At 43.3% G+C, this 17,280-nt stretch overlaps 1 protein-coding gene across 3 annotated transcripts in view; it reads right to left on the bottom strand.

The window, feature by feature from the left end:
* Positions 1-500: 500 nt before the first annotated feature.
* KIAA0232 (KIAA0232 ortholog) overlaps positions 501-17,280 on the bottom strand; it is a 112,457-nt gene continuing 95,677 nt past the window's right edge. For all 3 annotated transcript variants that reach the window (XM_038399120.2, XM_038399122.2, XM_038399121.2), the window contains exons 7-9: positions 9,938-10,043; positions 4,109-4,206; positions 501-3,145 (exon numbers count right to left, since the gene is read on the bottom strand). In XM_038399120.2, the coding sequence (XP_038255048.1) occupies positions 2,966-3,145; positions 4,109-4,206; positions 9,938-10,043 (384 nt within the window). In that variant the 3' untranslated portion in view covers positions 501-2,965. The remainder of the gene's footprint in view (positions 3,146-4,108; positions 4,207-9,937; positions 10,044-17,280) is intronic.

Below are 17,280 nucleotides of genomic sequence, written 5' to 3'. Positions count from 1 at the left end.
TAAATTGCTGAGTTTAGGTTGGGGGAAGAAACAAAAACTTGTCTTTCATCTACCAGTGCTATGTAAAAAATTCTCTCAATCTCACTTAGATTAGTGTTTCCTAGTTGATTATTCTTATTAATTCTTTGTAGTGATCCAGTATCTTCTCTCAACAACAGATTTCTGACTGTTTTAAACCTAAGGGTATGAAGTTTTCTACAATAGTGATTAGGCAGAAATTCTGAAGTGTGCTCATCTCTTCTGAAATTTCTTTTTTTTTCCCTGAGACAAGGTCAAGGGTCCAAAGATTTTAATGACACATGCAGTGCATATTTGTCTCAATTAGATTAAAACACAGGGACAGAGCAGAAAGACATTATAGTGATGGAAAGAGGACTTATGTTAGATATCTGCACTCTGTCCTCTACCTCAAAATATTTAATTACTAAGTGTTCTATGTTCAAATCTGAATGAGAATTATATATCTTAACTAAAACAAAAAATACACACAGGCCATCCAATTGTCCTTTTATATTTTTATTTGGTGTTAAGTAACCCCACAAGAAAACAAAATCAGTTACTCCGGTGTACATGAAATCAGAACAAATACAACCACTTGAAGCAAAACAGTAGAAACAAATTTCAGCCCAGGAATGGAAAACTGATATTTCAGTGCTATGGATATGCAATGCGCTTCATACCACAGTGCAGTTCAGCGTTTGCCAACCTTTAATGCTTTTTTGTGTCTATCCATACAGAAAAACTAAAAACCACACCTCAACTCTCTCACTGAAAGCTTTAGAGCTTTAGCCATTAAACTATGAAAACAAGTACAGACAATTTGTTATTGCCCAAGCTCAATTATATAACATTTTATTTTTCCCCAAAGGTGCTGGAATATTACATCACAATGTAATGAAAATCAACACCTTTGTTGTTTTTGAGCCCTTTCTTACTAAAAAAGCAGCTCTATCTAATATAAACTGAGCTAAAGATTGTGTTTGAAATATGTTCATTTGGTCATTTTTTATTCTAGAATGAAGCTCTATTCCATTCTTCCTTGTAGTGATTTGAGGAATTTACATGTTAAGTTCATTTTACTTTCATGTTTACAGATAAATAGTTTTCAGTGCAGGTGCTACACAACCTCTTAAGGAAGCTCCAGAAGAAAGTAAAATACATAAAAACCTATCCAAAATCTGCAAATAAATAAAAATTTAAAAAAATTTAAAGTGTCAAAAGATTTGTTGTATGAATATAAACCCTAAGATAATGTAGTTTAATAGCAGGATCAGAAAAATTTTCCTGGTAAGAACAAACAAAGTCAATTAAGTAAGGGTTTCAGCAAAAAGGATACATGCAGCCTTGCATGGTTTTATAACCACAGATCTTAATTCTTGTACTATCAATTAAGAAAAGGCAACAAAACCCAGTTATTCAATTCACTTCCCTGCCACAGAACATATTTCAAAGCTAGTTCAGATCATATTTCAAACAGCTATAATTCTTAGGAGTTTTTATTGCCTGTCAAAATTAACGGTTAAGCTTTTTCAAGTCAGCACTAGACTCTGCACTTCCTGATGTTATAGACATGCTGCTATTGTATATATTAGTTTTTTAAAAACTTAGTTGGTAAAAACTTAGGATGTTTAGTTTTGCAAATATTGCTCCTCCTGGCTTATAAATTTTGCATAATGTATTAAAAAGCACAAGGAGCTGATAGTCTTGTACAGATGCAACTTGATGATGTATTGACTTTCTAGGTTAACAAAATAAAATTTAAAAGCAAGTCACATAAAGCAACAATCACTACTGCAATCACACATGTATGTTGTAAGTCATCACTTCCCTCCCTCCCCACCCTCCCACCCACCACACACATAACTTGCCCCTAACATTCTCTCAGGAACACAAAATGAACTACGAGATTTACTAAATTACAGCCACAACAGCAGCTAACTGCAGCAGCCACAGGATTTCTTTCAAGTGAAGCACTGACCTTTTGCATATAAAACACTGAACATTCTGAGCATTTTAGATAGTTGTAGTCATCAGGCTCAAATTCAATATAGGATGCATTTGCAGGTTACATGAATGCAATGATTTGCAACAAGACAAAATCCTTATTACTTGTTACAAAGTTTACAACAATCCCCACATAACCCCAGTGGTTTGGGGGTTTTTTTGGTGGGATTTTTTTTTTTTAAATACTTCTACCTTATAATGGCAGGTCACTAAAAAAGGACAAAAAAAAAAACAAAAAAAAAAAAAAAACCCACATTGCCTCCATACCTACAAAAATCCTTGGCTTTTCCAGTTAGCAAGAAGACTACAAACCATAGCATCTTCAGTGTTGGTTTGCAAGATGGGGGGAGGGAGGGGAAAATCATAGGATAGAAAACACAGTTTCTGTAAGTCTCTAAAGCACAACCCTGTTGTTCCTACTTCAAAGTTATGAGATTTACTGAATGAAGACTGGACAAGTCATTCATGCTTTTCTCCTGCATTCAGAAAGGCACTGATAGATTACAGTGTTTAGTATTTATCTCCCTGTTCTCAAAGAACAAATCCTAAATGTGCCAAAAGCTAAAGTCTCTGAATAGCAGAAGTAGTTGTAGACACTGCAATGCTAATAAGATAGTAATAGTGGTAGGGCTACAGTTACGAATGACAATAACTGCAGTTAAGATGCAAAAAAGCAGTGGTACCACTAAGACAAGCACATGCACATCCATTCTTGATTTGACAACACAATCTAGTCTAGTTCAAATAGCCAAGAATTTAACAGTTTGGAGAAAGTAAAATATTCAACAGGATAGTTATGTCCCTAACTATAAAATAAGCAAGAAGAGAAAGATAAATACATATCTGAATCCGTTAACTGAAGAGGAAACTCAAGTTGTTAGGGTTTTAGAGCTACAGACCCTCAGGAAGGACAGTTTTCCATCTCATGTTACTTTTAAATCATTTATTGTATTCTGCAGTTTTATAGGTGAGTTCGAGAAAAAAGCTCCTCCTCACAAGGATCAGCCCATTCACTTCCACCTTCTGAAGCTGTCTCTTCAGAGCTGGAGCTATCACTGGAGTATATTTTCTTCCTGAAGCCATTTGGTTTTGCTCCAGAATTTCTATCATCTGCACACCTTGCTTCATGAACAGAAGAAACCTAAGGATTTAAATTGACAGTTTATTTGGTACAGTGGAAAACAGAACATACGTCTATTTAGAAGCTGGCAGGTTTTGTAATTTAATTTTTTATGTTAGGGGAAAGATGCCACAGTTATTCAGTTACAGTTCCCACTTTCCCTTTCTAACTTAGATGTGAATAGCGAGGGTTGGGCTACGATCACAAGTCAACATTCAGGACAGCATATTTTTCACCCACCCTTTCATTTTAAGTCTTTCATTTCTGACTCTCTTGCCAATGTCTGAACCACATTTTTAATTCTGAGTACATTATTATCACTGCTAACTGGAGAGTGACTCTCCAAGTCATTCCCAAATCTTAAGGTCTCACATCATGCTAGTTTGTCTGCATCAAGCCGCACTTCTGGAAACACATCGTATTTGCAGTTGCATCAATGATCTTACAGGAGTATGTCGAGTGCAAAATCTAGATGCTAGCAGCACTAGATAATATATCCTATTGGGCAATTCACTAAGTAGAGGAGTATCATCTTTGGCAAAAGTGAAGTGTAGCAATAACTGGGACAAAAGGCATTTTCTCCTACTGCAAAAGTACCATTCACCAAATAAGTAGTTTGTCACTTACGAGAAGGACACAAAGTTCAACATGCATATTGTTAACTCCCCATAATAGCTGGCTCTATGTGGTTCACAGGAGCACACTGTCCCACCCTAGTTACTGGAAGTAAGCTCTGTGAAGAAAAAATGCAGCACTCTTCCAGCAAATCTGACCAATCAATTCACAATTATCCCAGAGGGCTTACATTCCACTCTCTTGGCCAAAAGACAGGTAAGTACAGCGAGGAGTTTGCAAAGAATGCCAGGACAAGAAAGTGGCTTCAAATGAAAATGTGGAGAAAATCAGAATTTGTAGTCTGGAATATAACTGGGGCCAGCCACAAAGATTGTGATGACAGAGGATAAAAATAAATCAATCACTCACCATATTAAAATCTAAAAGATGTTCTTCATTGTTGGGAACTTCCTTTACATTTGGGTATTCTCCTACACCATTCTCTCCCTTGGCATTTGTGTAACATTCTTGAGGTGTTTTTGTTTCATAATGGAGGAGACAAAAAAAAGAGGAGGAAAATCTCATTAAGAAACAAGGTTATCTACATTTCACTAAAATGTATAACATCTAATTTTTCTTCAGATTTATCTATCTAAGTTGTGTGTTAACTGAAATGTTCTGGTTTGACAGCTTTAAACAATGGAGTACAATGCAGGTTTCTCCTCACCAGAGTGCCCTCAAAACCTTATCACTACATTAAAAAGAGAAAAATACAATTTAATTACTAAAAAACTGTAAAAAGTAACATTGTATAATGACTAAATCACTTTTTCCCATTTTGGTTAGAAATTTCTTCATACATTTTTAATTTCTGATATTGTAAACTGTTCAGGACCAATTCTACCTCTGTAGAAAATCTAGCACAACAAAGCACTGATCCTGATTGGAACTACTGGGCATTACTGTAAACTAATTAATTAATATCTCAATTTGGTCCACTGGGGTTACTTCAAAATTTATCAGAGTAGATCTTGCATGTATATAACCATAGATAGTTGGGTACAGCTATCTACTCTGTGAAAGACTGATCTATTTAAAAGCTAATGCTTTCTATACCCAGCAATATTGTTAATCTATCCAACTATACTCTTAGCCCAGCAGAAGAATCTGTCCTATCTCGGGGCCTCTCCTTTTGCCCCTCCACCCCCATGAACATGATACAGTTCTGTGGTGACCTAGAATCCTATTTTCGACGTCTCAGACTCAAGGAATATTTCCAACACACCTCTGACCAACATATTAACCCACATAGACCTTCCTGCCAACACTACAAAAAGAAGGATTCTGGGTGGACTCCTCCTGAAGGTCGAAACAGCAGCCTGGATTTCTACATAGACTGCTTCCGCCGACGTGCACGAGCTGAAATTGTGGAAAAGCAGCATCGCTTACCCCATAACCTCAGCCATGCAGAACACAGTGCCATCCACAGCCTCAGAAACAACTCTGACATCATGATCAAAAAGGATGACAAAGGAGGTGCTGTCGTCATCATGAATAGGTCGGAGTATGAACAAGAGGCTACTAGGCAGCTCTGCAACACCACTTTCTACAAGCCATTACCCTCTGATCCCACTGAGAGTTACCAAAAGAAACTACAGCATTTGCTCAAGAAACTCCCTGAAAAAGCACAAGAACAAATCCGCACAGACACACCCCTGGAGCCCCGACCTGGGGTATTCTATCTGCTACCCAAGATCCATAAACCTGGAAATCCTGGAGGCCCCATCATCTCAGGCATTGGCACCCTGACAGCAGGATTGTCTGGCTATGTAGACTCCCTCCTCAGGCCCTTCGTTACCAGCACTCCCAGCTATCTTCGAGACACCACCGATTTCCTGAGGAAACTACAGTCCATTGGTGATCTTCCTAAAAACACCATCCTAGCCACTATGGATGTAGAAGCCCTCTACACCAACATTCCACACAAAGATGGGCTACAAGCCGTCAGGAACAGTATCCCCGATACTGTCACGGCTAACCTGGTGGCTGAACTTTGTGACTTTGTCCTGACCCATAACTATTTCACATTTGGTGACAATGTACACCTTCAAATCAGCGGCACTGCGATGGGTACCCGCATGGCCCCACAGTATGCCAACATTTTTATGGCTGACTTAGAACAACGCTTCCTCAGCTCTCGTCCCCTAATGCCCCTACTCTATTTGCGCTACATTGATGACATCTTCATCATCTGGACCCATGGAAAAGAAGCTCTTGAGGAATTCCACCATGATTTCAACAATTTCCATCCCACCATCAACCTCAGCCTGGACCAGTCCACACAAGAGATCCACTTCCTGGACATTACGGTGCTAATAAGCGATGGTCACATAAACACCACCCTATATCGGAAACCTACTGACCGCTATTCCTACCTACATGCCTCTAGCTTTCATCCAGATCATACCACTCGATCCATTCTCTACAGCCAAGCGCTACGATATAACCGCATTTGCTCCAACCCCTCAGACAGAGACAAACACCTACAAGATCTCTATCATGCATTCCTACAACTACAATACCCACCTGCTGAAGTGAAGAAACAGATTGACAGAGCCAGAAGAGTACCCAGAAGTCACCTACTACAGGACAGGCCCAACAAAGAAAACAACAGAACGCCACTAGCCATCACCTTCAGCCCCCAACTAAAACCTCTCCAACGCATCATCAAGGATCTACAACCTATCCTGAAGGACGACCCATCACTCTCACAGATCTTGGGAGACAGACCAGTCCTTGCTTACAGACAGCCCCCCAATCTGAAGCAAATACTCACCAGCAAGCACACACCACACAACAGAACCACTAACCCAGGAACCTATCCTTGCAACAAAGCCCGTTGCCAACTCTGTCCACATATCTATTCAGGGGATACCATCATAGGGCCTAATCACATCAGCCACACTATCAGAGGCTCGTTCACCTGCGCATCTACCAATGTGATATATGCCATCATGTGCCAGCAATGCCCCTCTGCCATGTACATTGGCCAAACTGGACAGTCTCTATGTAAAAGAATGAATGGACACAAATCAGACGTCAAGAATTATAACATTCAAAAACCAGTTGGAGAACACTTCAATCTCTCTGGTCACTCGATCACAGACCTAAGAGTGGCTATACTTCAACAAAAAAGCTTCAAAAACAGACTCCAACGAGAGACTGCTGAATTGGAATTAATTTGCAAACTGGATACAATTAACTTAGGCTTGAATAGAGACTGGGAATGGATGAGTCATTACACAAAGTAAAACTATTTCCCCATGGTATTTCTCCCTCCCACCCCCCACCCCCACTGTTCCTCTGATATTCTTCTTAACTGCTGGAATTAGCCTACCTTGCTTGTCACCATGAAAGGTTTTCCTCCTTTCCCCCCCTGCTGTGGGTGATGGATTATCTTAAGTGATCACTCTCCTTACAGTGTGTATGATAAACCCATTGTTTCATGTTCTGTGTGTGTGTGTGTGTGTGTGTGTGTGTGTGTGTGTGTGTGTAAATCTCTCCTCTGCTTTTTCCACCAAATGCATCCAATGAAGTGAGCTGTAGCTCACGAAAGCTTATGCTCTAATAAATTTGTTAGTCTCTAAGGTGCCACGGGTACTCCTTTTCTTTTTATAAGAGCTAATGTCAGATTTTATAATAGATAGGATGAAATCCTAGCCCCATTAAAGTTAATAGAACAGAAGTTTTGCCATTGACTTAAATGAAGCAGGATTTCACCCATATTTTCTACGCCTTCCCTCTTCCTCAGATTAAATAAATTCTACCACTAAAGTTGGTATGACACCTCACCAGAAGGTGGCAGTGAAAAATAGGTAAATTTCACTCAGAGAAATGCTGGGAGTTACCACGTATTCAGCTAGAGGTTTTTCCAAAAATGTTTAACACAATTACATTAATTTAAAAAAATTTTGAACTCTAGATGGATTGACACCATCTTCATCAAATAAACTGAAAAGTAGGTCTGTGACCATAACTTGCACTAGCAAAGGTTGCTTAATAGAGTTCTCGGCTAGCGATGGTCCAAGTGTAGCTGCCTTGGTTAGTATGTATACAATGCTGTAGCACAGTGCAGTTCAAGATTAAGCTCTGTGGTGTTATCTGTTTCCCTGACTCCATTTATTAGCTGTTATGCAATAATTCTGTAGTTATACTGAAATGTGACTTTTTACTACTGGGCATTGAACACTTGAAATGAGTAATTTAATGTTTTAGAATAAATAAAAATTAGTATGCAGTGTTGTTGTAGCCGTGTCGGTCCCAGGATATCAGAGAGACAAGATGCCTCTCCCACCAACAGAAGTTGGTCCATTAAAAGATATTAACTCACCAACCTTGTCTCTCTAAAATAACTTGTGCATTCTGCAAGTCATTTACAGTAATATTTGGTAATTAATAACAATTAACCAACTTACTTAGTGTTGTTTTTCTAAGTTTTTATAAGTCCAATAAAATGTTAGATAATTTGATTTAAGAAATTCAGCTACAGTGTTTAAATATGAAACATTACTAAGAATTATAAAATATAATTACAAAATATAATTAAAAATTACAGAATGAATAAATTCTCTTACCACTCCTAAGAAATTAAATAATAAATGTACAGTATTCATAGAGGGATTTTTTTTTAGTACTAACAATGGGAGAGTAGTTCAGTCTCCAGGCCTATTTCAATCCCTTAACTTCTCTCCTGAGCATGCCAAGAAACTGCCAATAAATGCCAATTGTGGTGGTGCTTTATGTGATGTCATCACTCCTACAGGAGGAACAGAAACCCAAGTTCTCTCACATGTCATTCAACATCCACTCTTGTCTCCTCGATGTACAAGTCATTTGCAGCTCCAGCCCCATCCACTTTCTCCTAATCAGCTTCCAATTCCAGTTCATCATGGAATGGATCCTCTATAGAACAAGTATTTGCACTAGGCACCTGCCAACAGGAGGCCCCGGAATCTGTTTGCCCTACCAACACCCTGTCAAATTCCCAGATTGTTAACCATTCCTTCCCCAATTCAGTGATTCCAAGGCCAGAAGGGACTATTGTCATCATCTAGTCTGAATTTCTTTATAACATAGGCCATAGAACAAAATAGTTCCTAAAGCATGACTTTTAGAAAAACATCCAATCTTGATTTTAAAATCGTCAGTGATGGAAAATCCACCACAATCCTTTGTAAATTGTTCCAATGGTTAATTACTCTCACCATTAAAAAATTACACCTTATTTACATATTAATGGAGGCCAAAATCAAATCCAGTCCCCCAAAGGAGAGATGTACCATCTTTTCCTTGAATAACGTATTCAATATGCAATTTCATGAAGGGCAATCTATCAGCAACCTTTCCTCTCCAACCACAAGTCAACAAAGGCCTTGTGGCTCTCCTGCCAGACCCTCTGTTGCAGCATCTCAGGCCAAGTTACAATTACTTCCTTGACAACTAACTTTCTCTCCTTGCTACTATTGTGGCCTCTACTACTGTTTCTCCAAATGCTGAATCAATTTAATCTACAATAAGTACAATTGACTATTAGGCAATCTCAAATTGTATCCGAAGTTTTTTAAAATTTTAGAGCAAAGAAAAAAAAAAGTCTGAATTTATTAAAAATCCAGTCTGACAATTTATTACAAACATACCCAGTCTGACAAACATTCCAAAATTTAGTGAAGTGCTTTCAAAATCAGATATGTTAAAGGGATGGTATCAGGTCAATTTTGGCCCCAAATGTAAGTTTTTCAAAAGACAAGTTCTTACAGCTCAAAGATCTTTAAGAAATCCCTATTTTTTTTTAAATAAAGCATTCCCCTTTGTGTGAGCAATCCAAACACTGCAGCACTGTGGTAATATAACTGGAAAATAAATAGAAACAGAAGTGAAACTGACATCTATTTTATAGTCCAAAGTGAGGGGGGAGGAAGAAAAAAAAAGCAAAAAGTGAAAAACTGGCATAAACTGTAGAAGGTTTTTTTTTAAATATTTTCATTTTAAATAAATCTAAAGTCATCAGTGATATGGATAAACAGATGTTTATTAAAAATGTGATTTAATCTGACCGTGCTGCTGTGTGTGTAAGGGGCCCCCAATTAGCATTTATAAAATAAAAATAATTTTATACATAGTTCATAGTTCTATTTCTGGTCACCTGTAAAGTAAGCAATTTTAACACAGTTAGTTCAAGAACGGGTATCTTCTTCTTACCTTCACACTGTGATGCAGGAAAGAGGGGAGAATAGAGTGCCTTTTCCCACCAGGACTGCTTTTCCTGGCTGCCACTCGTTTGCAGATCAGTGTTCAATATAGGAAACTGTTTAGACAATAATCATACGTTAATATCCCATAAACAACAATGCACTCTGACACCCAAGGGCAAAGGGTCTCTCTTGAAAACAATCTGTCAAGCTATGGAAATAACATGGTACAATTTCTGATTATACTGGAAAAGGGTTATCTTAGTCTACATCTACACTACAGCACTTATAGTACTTGTGGTACTGTAAGTGCTCTAAAATACTCTAAGCCAGAGGTTGTTAAACTATGGCCTGTCCTGTCCGGCCCCGAGCTCCTGGCTGGGGAGGCTAGCCCCAGCCCCTCCCCTGCTGTTTTCCCTCCCCCGCAGCTATGCCGCAGTGTGGGCAGCACTCGGCTACGGGGCTGCGAGCTCATGCAGGGCAGTGCATCTGGCTCCGGCCGGTCGGCATGGCTGCCAGATATGCTGCTCTGAGCAGCATGGTAAGGGGGCCGGGAGTCCCAGGGGACAGGGAGCGATTGGATGGGGCGGAGGTTCAGGGAGCGGTCAGAGGACATGGAGCAGGTTGGCACTGGATAGGGAAGACGTGCGGGGGGGGGGATGGACAGTGGTGGTTAGATAGGGGGTGGTGTCCTGGGGGCGGTTAGGGGCAGGGGTCCCAAGAGGGGGCGGTCAGGGAACAAGGAGCGGGGGGGGCTGGATGGGTGGGAGGTTCTGAGGGGGGCAGGATGTGGGAGGGGTCAGGCAGGGGCCAGGCTGTTTGGGGAGGCACAGCCTTCCCTACCTGGCCCTCCATACAGTTTCGCACCCCGATGTGGCCCTCGGGCCAAAAAGTTTGCCCACCTCTACTCTTAAGCCAACAGGAGAGAGCTCTTCTGGTGGCTTACCATCTCTCAGAGGCAGGAGTTAACTATGTCAGTGGGAGAAGATTTGTTACCAACATAGCACTGTCTACACATTTAATTTATGTCACTCAGGTGTGTGGATTATTCACACCGCTGAGCGATGCAAGTTATACCCAAGTAACCTGTATTGTAGACAAGATCTTAGTCTTCTAACGTGTGCTCTCTAATGCCCTCCGAAAGTGGATGTAGCAATAGTGCCATCAATTGAATACACTGAAGGAAATCTAGATTGTTAAGGAGTTCATTAGTGACAGTTTGTTTATACAACAATGACTCCATCTTTCTTTAAAAAAAATAATCAGTTATGTTTAAAAAAATCTTGATCCATTAATAAAAATGTCACAAATTTTATTTTTGAATTCTAATGCTTCATTTATGTTTGCCACAGACTAGTTCCTGCAGCACTAATGCACATGGCTGAGATACTGAAAGCTTGCCACAATAGGCATGAGTCCGCAATTCTGTAATCAGATTTGTGGTAACAGCATTTGTATTTTGTGACAGCTTGTGAATCTTACGTAATGCCTTTTAAAGAAGTTAGCTTGTGTAGTTTTTATATGAGCCATATTTCTAATGTCAACACGGCTCGACATCCAGATTCCACTTTTATGTAAAGCTGAAGATCATGAAATAGGAAAAAATTCACTAACATGAACAAGTTGCTCTGTCCATCCTTCAGCTGAATAAAAGGTAATAACAATAAGTTGTAATTACAAATTTGGAGCCTAATCCTGAAAAAAGCAGTTACCTACCTCTCGTAACTGTTGTCCTTCGAGAGATGTTGCTCATGTCCATTCCATCTCAGGGGTCTGTGCTTGCCACATGCACTGGTGCTGGACGTTTTTCTCCCCGTGGTATCTGTAGGGCTGGCTCTTGTGCCCTCTGGAGTTGCACGCATATGCACCGGCATAAGGGGCCCTTCAGTTCTCCCCTTCAATTCTTTCTTGTCAGAACTTCGACAGAGGGGAAGGAGGGTGGGTCAAGGAAGGGATATGAGCAACACATCATGAAGAACAGTTACAAGAGGTAGGTAACCATTTTTTCTTCTTTGAGTACTTGCACATGTTCATTCCACATCAGGTGACTCGCAAGCAGTGCCTCTGGAGGTGGGCCAGGAGTTCATGGACAGGTCGACTGTAACACCGCTCTGCCGAAGCCAGCTTCATCTCAGGCCTGATGAGTGATGGTATAGTGGGTCATGAAAGTATGGAGAGATGACCATGTCGTGGCCCTGCAGATGTCCTGGATTGGAACATGAGCCAGGAATGCTGCTGACGAAGCCTGTGCTCTTGTTGAATGAGCTGTCATTATTGGCGAAGGTATAACCTTTGCCTACTCATGGGTGGTGATCCAGGACAAAATACTCGGTGAAGACACCAGGAGTCCCTTCATCCTGTCAGCCTCTGCAATGAAAAGCTGAGACGACCTACGGAAGGGCTTGATTCGCTCAAGGTAGAAACCCAGGGCATGTCTGACATCCAAAGCGTGCAAAAGCCTCTCCTCGTTGAAGTTCTGTGGCTTTGGGAAGAACACTGGCAGGAGAATATCCTGATTGACATGAAACTGCGATACCACCTTTGGCATGAAGGCTGGGTAGAGGCACAGCTGAACCATGTCCTTATAGAACAATGTTTAAGGGGGTTTTAAGGTTAAAGACTATCTCAGAGACCCATCTCACATAAGTGATTGCTATGAGGAAAGCAACCTTTCATGATAGATCCAGAAGTGATCAGGATGCCAATGGCTCAAAAGGAGGCCCAGTGAGCCTAGATAGGACTAAATTGAGGTCTCACTGAGAGGACCAGATCACACACCAGTGGAGTCTTTCCAGGCCCTTGAGAAATCTGATCATCATTGCCTGCAAGAAGACTGATCTGCTCTGGATGTGAGAGTGGAAGGCTGCCAGGTGTACCCTGATCGATGAGTGCGCCAAATCTTGGTGCTTTAGATGGAACAGATATTCTAGGATGGATTGTAAAGATGACAAACGAAGAGAGGTTCCATTCAGACACCCAGCAAGGGAAGCGCTTCCACTTAGCCAGGTAAGTAGTCCTGGTAGAGGGCTTTCTGCTTTCTAAAGGAACAAGTTGGACCTGTCTGGAGCAAGCCTGCTCCTCGAGGCTTAGCCATGCAGCATCCATGCTGTCAGGTGCAGGGAGGCAAGGTTTGGGTGCAGCAGTGGTCCGTGGTCCTGTGAGAGCAGGTTCGAGCTGTTTGGAAGCGTCAATGAGCATGCCAAACCAGTATTGGTGAGACCATGCTAGGGCTATCATGATGACTCATGCCCTGTCCCTCTTGATCTTCAGAAGAGCCTTGTTGATGAGAGGCATTGGTGGAAAGGCGTACATCAGGTTGCCTATGCATGACAGGAGAAAGGCATGTGAAAGCGAGCCCCTGTTGAGGCCGGGAAGAGAACAAAACCCATGACATTTTCTGTTTTGTTTGCTAGAGAAGAGTTCCCCACTTCTGGAAGATGTCCCAGTGACATCCAGGTGGAGAGAACACTCGTGGAGTGAGAAGAATGACCTGCTGAGGCAACCTGCTAAAGCGTTCTGGACCCCCAGGCGATGGGAGGCTTCAAGATGGATAGCATGTTGGATACAAAAGTCCCACAGGCGAAGGGCTTCTTGGCAGAGAGCTGATGACCGTGCTCCCCCTTGCCTGTTCACATAGAATGTCGATGCTGTGTTGTCCACCAATACCTGCACTACTTTGCCTGACAGTTAGGGAAGGAACACTTCGCAAGCCAGATGGGTGGCTCTGAGTTCCCTGACGTTTATATTTAACAGCTCCTCTTGGGATCACAGGCCCTGGGTCCTGAGTGTACTGAGGTGGGCTGCCTACCACAAGTCCAAAGCATCAGACACCAGGGATGTGGAGTCGCAAATGGAACCCTTTCTGTCACATGGTGCGGGTTTGACCACCCTGCTAGGGAGGTAAGAATTTATGGTGGTATTGTAGGACCATGTCCAAGTGATGTTTGGCTGAAGAGTAGACTGACGCCAGCCACATCTGTAGGGGTCTGAGATGTAGCCTTGCATGCTGTATTACATAGGTGCACGCTGCCATGTGCCCTAGAAGTCTGAGGCATACTTGGGCTGTGGTGAGTGGGTGAGTCGTGACTCGTGCAATCAGATCTGACATCACTGGGAATCTGGTTTCTGGTAGGAAAGCTCTGGCTCAGGTAGAGTCAAGGACTGCTTCGATAAACTCTATTCTTTGTACCGGGACTAGTGTTCATTTTTGTTCATTTATTAACAGGCCCAGCACTTGGCAGGTAGCTCATAGTACTACGCTGCTGCGTTGGACTTGTGCCCGAGTGACCCTTGATGAGCGAATTGTCAAGGTACAGGTAGATCTGAATACCCCCAAAGTTTGAGGTAGGCTGCGACTTCTGCCATACATTTTGTAAACACACTTGGTGCTGTAGATCAAACAGGAGCACTGTAAACTGGTAGTGAGTCATTCCAACCACAAACCGTAGAAACCTTATGTGGCCATGGAACATAGAAAAGTGGAAGTATGCATCCTTTAAGTCAAGGGTGGCGTACCAGTTTCCAGGATCCAGAGAAGGGATAATGGAAGCCAGAGAGACCATGCAGAACTTCAACTTCTTGAGATATTTGTTGAGGCCTTGTAGGCCTAAGTTGGGTCCAACAACTCCTTTGGCCTTCAGGAAGTAGCAGGAGTAAAAGCCTTTCTTTTTTAGTTCTTTGGGAACTTCCTCTATGGCCCCGACCCATAGGAGGACTTGCACCTCCTAGACAAGGAGTTGCTCGTGAGAAGAGTCCCTGAAAAGGGATGGGGATATGGGGTGGGAAGGAGGAATGGAAATAAATTGGAGGGTATACCCCACTGGTCTGATGTTATAATAGTCCAAGCAGGGAGGCAGGGCAATAGGCACTCTGAAACTAAGGGGGGGGGGGTTGGATCCTGGGTGTAGACTGGGAGGTTGTCCTTGGGTGCACACTCAAAATTCCTGCTTTTTCCCCAGGAGGGTAGCCGCTAGAGAATGATTGGGTCGATGTGGCTGGTGGGTAGCCCTGGCAGTGCTTGTAGCCCCCGTCTTCCTTTCTATAGGGCTCAAGCCTGGCCTGGCCCCCGAATCTCTGAGGCTGTTGAAACCTGAAATGTTTCCTTGAGGCTGTGGGAGTGTAAAGGTCCAGGGAGCGTAATGTGACCCTAGAATCTTTTAGTCTGTGCAGCCTGCTGTCAGTTTGTTCTGAAAACACAGCTGATCCATCTAAGGGGAGGTCCTGATGGATGGTTGGACCTCCACAGACAGGCCAGATGACTGCAGCCACAATGCCAGACTCATAGATACGGACAGTGGCCTTGTTCCAATTGCTTAGTCGGCAGCATCCGAGACTGCCTGGAGGGAAGCCCTGGCTACAGTCTTGCTCTTGTCAACTATGGCCAAGAACTCCTGTTTAGACTCCTGCGGCAGAAAGTTAGCAAACTTGGCCATAGAGTGCCACGCATTGTAATCATATCGCCCCAGCAAAGCTTGATGATTCAATATGCGCAGTTGGCAGGCTGGCAGTCGAATAAACTTTTCTGCCAAAAAGATCTAGCCTCTTTTGCCTCCTTTTTTTGGGGGTCGAACTGGTCTGACCTTGTCTATCTCTCTCATTGGCAGCTGTAACTACTAAAGACCCGGGGGAGGGATGAGAGTACAGATATTCAAAGCCCTTGGCAGGGACATAGTACTTTCTCTCTGTGCGCTCAGAAATAGGGGGCAGAGAGGATGGGGTTTGCCATAAGGCCTTGAAAAAAGTTTCAGGACTCCCTTTTGGATGGGAAGGGCGACCTTCAATGGGGACGCTGCTGCAAAAATATTAAACGGTGTCAGTGGGCTCCTTTAGCTTCTCCACTTCTAAGCCCAAGTTTGAGGCCACAAGCTTAAGTAATTCTTGGTGTGCCTTAAAGTCATCCTGTGGAACCGAGTGAGATGGTCCCACCACTGCCTCATCAGGTGAGGAAGAGGAAGAGGCCAGAATGGGGGGGGAGGTACCAATTCCACTTCTCCAATCAGGGCAGCCTTGTCCGAGGCTAGTGGAGGCGCTTGGGCACCTTGGACCTTCGTCTGAGTCAGGAAGCAGGCAGTATACCGTTGCTGACCACCTTTCTGAGGCCCCAATGACTGAGCGTTGTACCTGGGATCCCAGGGTAGGGAGGAACCCCCAGGGGATCCAGAACCTTGTGGCCATGCACTTGCTGACGGGCCTGGGGAAAATCCACTGGCAATGCAGGGTACACCTTGCTCTTGGGCATAACAATCTCCTCGCCCTCAGAGGAAGGGTCCTCCCTCGGTGACCAGGGCGGTGCTGCTGCTGTCTCCGCTTCGCCACAGTATTGGGAGGCCTGGTGTTTAGTGCTTGGGGAAAGAGTACAGCAGTTTCGTGGAGCGATGCCGTATGTCTGGAGACCAATGATGGTGCTCAGGGAATCGGTGGCAGCACTCCTGGGACCAGCAGTTTGCCTCTGGGAACCGCTGTGGAGGGACTGATGCCAAGAACTCAGCGAGCAGTATTGGGTCTCTGAAGACCGATTGCGTGGCTCCAGGGATCCCTGATGAGACTCTGGTGACCAGCGTGGTGCTGTGGGGATGGGGATCACCGCAGGGGCCCCACCACCAGCTTGTCTCTAGACAAGACCACCACCCACAGTACCAATGGGAGGTTCCAGGACTCTCTTCATAAGGTGTCAGCATCAACAGCAAGGGAACAATGTCCTTGGCTGCTTGAAATGCCTCAGACATAGATGGCACTGTCAGGTGTTGGACACCCCTACCACTCCCAGTGGTCAGAGACAGATCCTAGGACATGCTTGGCAGTCTGCTGGATGAGGCTGTTGCCTCAACAAGTTCCAGGGAAGATAAACAGCCCAACACAGGTCTCAGCTCATCCCCCACCTTCCCCTTGCAGGATACTGGAACATGCCCTCTTCCTGTATGCTTCTTATGTCTCTTGGCAGGCACCGGAGACTGGGATGAGTACCGTGAGGAGGTCGGTGGTGAAAGGGCACGCCTTGCAGACAGTGCCGAGTCTGAGCGGGTTTGCTCGGAGACTGGTGTGAAGGCTGACTCCATGAGAAGCACTCTAAGTCTGCTGTCCCATTCTTTCTTAATACACTGTTTGAATCCTTTACAGATCCTGCATTTGTCACGTATGGGATCTTCCCAGAGAACTTCAGCAGCTCTGATGGGGATCACTGACAGGCAGGGGCTTCTTGCACAGCTTGAAGTCTGGGGACCGGGGCATGCCCCATCCCTGGGCTAAGTCCCTCAGGGGACTATCTATAACTTACACTGAGGTAACTATATACACTAAAATCACTATTGAAAAAAGATAGGAAAGACCACTGGTATGGACATTCCAGCACCATCA

Source organism: Dermochelys coriacea, chromosome 4, assembly GCF_009764565.3.
Source record: "Dermochelys coriacea isolate rDerCor1 chromosome 4, rDerCor1.pri.v4, whole genome shotgun sequence".
In the NCBI taxonomy this organism is placed as follows: domain Eukaryota; kingdom Metazoa; phylum Chordata; order Testudines; family Dermochelyidae; genus Dermochelys; species Dermochelys coriacea.
This window is presented reverse-complemented; position numbering and strand designations above follow the sequence as displayed.